At 48.2% G+C, this 6,364-nt stretch overlaps 1 protein-coding gene across 1 annotated transcript in view; it reads right to left on the bottom strand.

Annotated features, from left to right (window-relative positions):
• Window positions 1-5,858: 5,858 nt before the first annotated feature.
• The window catches only part of ZFP36L1 (ZFP36 ring finger protein-like 1), a gene marked incomplete at its 5' end in the record, with an annotated part of 829 nt that continues 323 nt past the window's right edge, over window positions 5,859-6,364 (bottom strand). Inside the window, one exon of the mRNA XM_010007725.1 lies at window positions 5,859-6,364. This exon is cut by the window's right edge and continues 24 nt beyond it. Within this exon, the coding sequence (XP_010006027.1) occupies window positions 5,906-6,364 (459 nt within the window).

Here is a 6,364-nt window from a genome sequence, read left to right as displayed (position 1 = left end):
AGAGCCCCACAGCCTCCCGCCCCTCCTGCCCCCGGCTATGTTTAACGCGGCGTCTGTTTCCACTCCAACCCCCTGAGCTCGGAGGGGTGGATGTAAATCAGCCGCGGAGCTGCCCACAGGGTGAGTCACAGCAGGTATTGGTTTAGGGTGTCGTAGAGGAACTTTTTTTTTCTTTCACTGGAAGCATTCTAGGGAATGAGCGTCGGCTTTGGCAGGAACGCGCGCTGCTTAGCAGGCCAGAGAGTCTCCGAACAAAGGACATTTTGCATCACCAGGCCGAATCTTCTCCTGAAGTTTTGGGCTGAGCTCGGCCCCGAGCACAAGGGCTGCTCAGGGAGCTCCCGCCAGCCGCTTGCTGTATCCCTGCTGAGCCGGTCTCACTGTCCCTCCCAGTGTTTCCAGCCCCTCTGTGACAGATGTCACCTCTTCCTCCCAACGGAACGCTTTCCCAGCAGTACTTTTGTGTCTTTTCCTACTGTCTGTGACTGGTTCATACCCCTCAAACCTCTTGTGCTATGGGATCCTCCTGACCCCTATTCTGTGGGGCCCCAGTAAGGATGGTACCATTCTTCACTCTCACTTTTTTGGTCTGTTTTCACTCACCACAGTTTTGCCTGTCACCAGAGTGCCTGGTCACTCATCACACCACCTCCCCACAGCAGCAGCTACCTGCCCTGGCCCACTGCTGGGGACCAGAACACAGAGCTTGGCAACTGCCCCCCCACAGCTGCTGCTATGTAGGGCATGAGGAGCCTTCCTTTAAGCACAAGGCCCTCTCCTCCTCCCGGGCTTGTATTCCGGCTGTGCTTTTGTGTAAGTGCTGCACCTGGACACATCTGCAGCCTCCAGCCCTCGCCACACCTCCAGTACTAGAGCTGGAAGCCACTTAGCTCATACACTGACCGCTGCACCTTCCAAAGCCTCTTTCTCCAGACTCAAGCACATGCTAGCTTTTCCTAACTCAGGCCACACAAATTGCAGCAATTAGCAAGTGTAAAGGGCATGCTGTGGTTTTCACATGTATTACTGCATCTTAATACTCATTCATATCCTCGGGCATAGTTGTCAGACAGTATCCAGCAGGCTACATTAACCAGACCTTGAATGCCACTGCTCCTGAGCCCCAGTGGAGAGCCCTAGTTCACTAGCCTGTATCCATCCAAACACCATTAGCTAAGAAGTCTTCAGACTCAAGACAAAATGGCTTCTCTCTCACCTTTGCTATCCCCATGCTGTATGGACTTGATCTCTAGTTCTTCCCCTGCTCCCCGTCTCTAACAGTGACACCATAATTTCTTGCCCCACCACCACTACCCCTCTGCTGTGCAAGGCCTGGCAGAGCCCAGTCTTCCCTGTGTGATTTGCAACTGCATCTCCAAGTGCCATTTGTAGACCATTGTCCTTCCTGCACAGGAACAATACAGAATGAACATTCAAGCCAGCTTGTAACAGTCCTCCAGGTATATTTATAGTGTTCTTTGCTTCTCCAAGTTCTTTCCTGCTCTGCCTCCCAGTTTGAAGACCACGTGGATGAGGCAAATTCTGTCAGGCCCAGGATCATGGAGCATTTCCGTGGGGTTTTTTTTTGTTTTGATATTTGCAATCTGGTACACACACCATACCTACGTACAACTGGTGCTAAACAAAGGTTGGCCAAAACTCTATAGTAAAGTTCCCAACTGCCTTTAAAAATGCCAGCAACAAAGAAACCTTATTTGGCTTTGCACCCTTCACCTACACAGAAGTTTGGAAAATGAGGCAGCCTCTGTTTCCCCAAAGGCAGAACTGGAGATGTTTTGGTACAAAACTACATCTAACCCATAGCAAGGGAGTAGATGGTACAGTCGCTGAGACATCTACAGCTGTGGTAGGAATTAGGGAGGCAGTCACCAGAATGAGATCTGAGAAACCTGGAGCTCTGCAGATCCATGTCATCATGTTACTCCTTACAAGAGGCAACTGGCACAGATAGCCATGCAACATGCTGGTTGCAATTTCCAAAGACAGCTAGACATGTTGAAGGTGGATAGTGCTAGAGTCACTTGACTCCAAAGCCAAAAAACAAGTGACAGCTAATGCCTGCAGCCCAGAGGCATGGATCCAGTGCTCTTTACAAGGAGCCCTCACAGCAAGCATCCATGACTATAACAAAAGGTATGTGAGGAGCAGCAAGAGCCACCATAGGTGTCCCCTTGCCCCACAATAAGTGCTGTAAGTGCAACTTGTAAAGTGCACTGAGGAACACTCAGCCATGCCACCTTGCATGGGATCACAGGTATTTTGCCCTTGTGGGTTCTCTTCTCTGCCCTGGGACAACATGCATGTCAGGAGCAATAGGGCCAGCGCACAGGCCAGCCCTTTCCTCCTGGCCATGCTGAGAATCCTGCACACTCAATCAATGAGCCAGAGCATGGAGGAACCCTCAAGTCACAGGAACACATACCTCAAAAGCAAAATGCCAGGAAAGGCTATTTACTTATCTGAGTCCTAGCAAAGCTGTTACCAGTCATGGCAAACTGCTAGAGGACACAGATGTCCTACGAGAAACAGCATGGACAACTCAACCATGGCAAACCCAAGGAATGAGTCCCTCTGGACTAACTGCTGTATATACCCTAACCACAATGAATGCTAATGGTATCAAATCAGGCAATCCCCTGCATTGCTGGCAGCTCTTGTGTGTGATCTCACAAACTTTTCTAGAAAAGTGAACTTCTAATGCTGCCTGTTCTGCTCTTCTCTATCTCTTGTGTGACCTAGCTCAAGGTTAGTTTCAAAAAGCAAAACACTGAGTGACAGAGCATTTATCATTAATAAAGTCACAGAAGAGAAATGGTGCTGGCTTCCCAGAACCAATGCCCTGGAAGGACAAGGGAAGTAGTACATTGGTATTGTGAGGAAAGACCTACTTTTAGCACTGTTTCCCCACTGTTTGTCATACCAATAGCACTGTGCAACTAATACAGCTACTTTCTTCATCAATTATTAACTGGGCAAAGACTATTTGTTTGAAGAACTGCACAGAAAGTCTGTAGAGGAAGCAAGCAGTTTCAAGCTCCGTGTGCACCCTATGATAGGCTTTGGATCCTCTCCAGATCAGATATGCCTCACCCTTCAGGGGCCAATGGCTCAGTGTCCAGCAGCAGGGAAGGAGGCAGGCCTGGGTGCTTGCAGCAGTCAGGCACAGGTCTTCCAGGCAGAAGCCCATCTCTCATGCAGGGCCCCATCACCTTCACACACAGGGGTACAGCTGTGGTCATCAGAAGGTATCGGGATGCTGCTGAGCAGTACCAGGACTGCGTCCAAGGCTCTTCCCTCAGGGATCAGCATGCAGATGGCACCACGTGGTACTTACATCAGCATCTGCCAAAAAAACACCCTCCCCTGTGCAGCTTTTGCACTGTTCATGGGAACCAGCCATGCTTCCCTTCCGCCATCCTTCCCTCCACCTGGGTCACTATTATTGCCAGACCACACAAGAAAGCACGTTGCACAGCCTACAGCAGGGAAGGTACGTGGCTGTGAGCCTTGAGGTATCCTGCAGCTTTCATTTGGCAGGAACTTTTCCAATATGAATTAGGAGATGTCTCTTCTGAGCAGAGGCGTGTCAAGACAGCTGAAGGATCAGCAGTTAGGCAGCGATATTCCACCCCCAATTTGGGAGAAAGCTGGAAGAGTTTCAGCTTAAGAAAAGCACCAGAGACCTCAAAGGTGAAAACACAAGATTTATGCCATGAGTAGCACTAGCAGTGTCCCTGAACAAAACCACTGGCTTCAGAAGTTTGAGATTGTTGACTGATACTTCAAAGGGTATGAGGGCTTGAATGCAATAGGAGGATGATATGTGAGTACACCAAGACTTTCCTGGGGGTCCATGTTCCCATCCCATGCAACATGAACACCTGCTCTGCCAAAGCAGACCATCGCTACAAACAAGCCAGGTCTGAGATCAGGGAGTTGTGAACTTCAACATCCCGCTTGAGCCTCAGACAGGCTCTCCTTGAGTGGGAAGGGGCTGAGCCTCACAGGAAGAACAAAAGCCAATAAAGAGTTTGCAGGAACAGACCCCAGGACTTAAGATAGAACTCCATAAGAGACAAGAGGGACAGAAGCCACAAGAGTAGGTCACATCAGGTTATTTAGTGCTATTGATCTGCACACCTATGTGTTTGCAGGGCCGACCCATTTCCCCAGTGAGGAACAAAGGAAGAATGCCTGAGCACACCTTGAGGTGGGCACCTCGAGGGTCAAGAGGAGGAAAACATTTGAGGAGGTTCTCTAAAACCAGCACCTTGATTTCTGCAAGTAAAACCAGCTCCAGTGTCAGTTTCTTGAAAAAACTTGGGGTTTATTGATTTAAACTGCAAACAGTCGTTACAAAAGAGATTCTCTTTTAAATAAACTCACACAAAGATGAAGAAAAAGCAATGTAGTGAACAGTAACAGGGGAAAAAAATTACATTCATTATTCTTTTTGTGCCAGTCCCATTCACCTTGGCAAGGAAACTCCAAACTTGGAATACAGAAACGCAAAGACAAACTGTATTTGGAATGTCTTCAGATAGGCACTTTGAGCCCAAGGCTTTTCTCCTTGAAGAATTTATACAAAAGAGGAAGAAAAAAGGTCTTCCTTCCACACTGTCTCACAACAGAGCTCAGGTATGTACATTCTAAAGCCCAGGTAGGCAAGACCCAGGGGAGGGGAAGAGAAGAGGAAAAGGCAAAGAAGCACATTAACTCAATTTGCAGTCCAACACAAAAAAAAAAAGGGGAAGGGAATTCTAAAATAAATAATCCAAACACAGTTTTTGCATTTTTTTAAATTAATTTTTCATTTTTTAAAATAAAATAACCAAAAAAGTGTAAAGTTACAAAAAAATGTCATTGTAGTATAATATATTAAACTGTGGGGGGGAAAAAGGAAAAAGACACTTCACAATCTTAAGATTAATATGGAAGATCATAATTTAAACATAAAAGAATATATTCTATGGATTCATCATCCCGATAAATATGAACAAAATTAACAAAAAAGCATAGGTTTCGGCAATAAATACGTTTTGATAAGTTAAATAAGCTTTTTTATATTGTTGTGCAGTGACAAGCAAAATTTGCTCTCCAATTTCTGAAAAGTTATACAAAATTAAAAACCCAGAAAAAAAAAAATAATAAAAAGCTTGGCGTGAGTGCTCTAAGATAGGTCTAAAGTACTCTAGAGCAAAACCATTAAAGCTATGTCTACTGGAACTTTGTTTACAGGAACTTGTGTGTGTGGAGTAACTTCCGTCAGCCCCACCCCCTCTATTTCTTTATTTGTTTTAGGATGTCACATGAATACGGGGAACTTTTAGCACCAAAATCAAGTCTCTCATAGTCCATCTGGTTTTGTTTTGTTGGTTTTGTTTTCTTCCTCCCAGTCGAAGTCCCACTCATGTTACAATCTTTGTCCGTTCTTAGCTTTTCTTCCCGCAAACCTGAGCGGATCCAGGCAAGATTAGTCTTTAAGGGGAGGGAGAAAAAGAAAGCTGGATGTTAACGCTTACCCACATGCCTGCAGTCTAGCGGAAACTGACCAGTCGGGAAGGGACTGGGAAAGGGCGATGCAGTACATGGCCAGTGGAGGGAGCTGGATCCGGACATTTCCTGCACATCTGGAAGTGCACAGAGCTGCTGGTGCCCTCTGCAGCTGGAGAGGTAATACAGTCACAGTGAAAGTGTTAAAGGCACTGATTTTTGTAAACGTTATTGCTTTTCATCGTAATTTGGCACTTAAGGTTTAAGCCAGCGGGCCTACGGCAGGCAGGTGGACACGCTAACATCCAGCTGGGACTACTGGGGACGGGGGGCAGGGGGTTCAGCTTAACATCCTAATAGAGGTGGGGGGGGAGCAAGAGGAAACCCCAGATTAGTCGTCAGAGATGGAGAGTCTGCTGAAGATGGGAAGACGTCTTGAGGTGTCCAGGATAGGGGAATCTGAGCCGCTGTGGCTGCTGCTGGAGCTGCTCAGATAGCCCTCCTGGTCAGAGAGGGAGTCCTGAGGACTGGGCGGCGAGTCAAACATGTTGGGGGACTCGGACATGGACCTGAACAAGAAGGCAGTGGGGGAGCTCCCGCTGGGCACCTGCACCCCCATGCTGGGGGCAAAGAGACTGACCAGCTCCTGGCTGGAGAAGGTGAAGGGGTTGCTGGCACAGTCAGGCAGGGTGGGGGAGCCCAGCAGGTCGTCGGCACTCAGCATGGGCGGCGGGGTGATGGAAGTGGGGCTGTCCAGCAGCCCGCTGGCAGCAGTGCTGGGGAAGCCGGCGAAGCTGAAGCTGTGCTGCAGGCGGGGGCTGTACGTGGGGGCGGGGGGCCCGGCGGCCCC

The sequence above is a fragment of the Chaetura pelagica genome, unplaced genomic scaffold, assembly GCF_000747805.2.
Source record: "Chaetura pelagica isolate M959 unplaced genomic scaffold, ChaPel_1.0 scaffold70, whole genome shotgun sequence".
Classification (NCBI taxonomy): domain Eukaryota; kingdom Metazoa; phylum Chordata; class Aves; order Apodiformes; family Apodidae; genus Chaetura; species Chaetura pelagica.
This window is presented reverse-complemented; position numbering and strand designations above follow the sequence as displayed.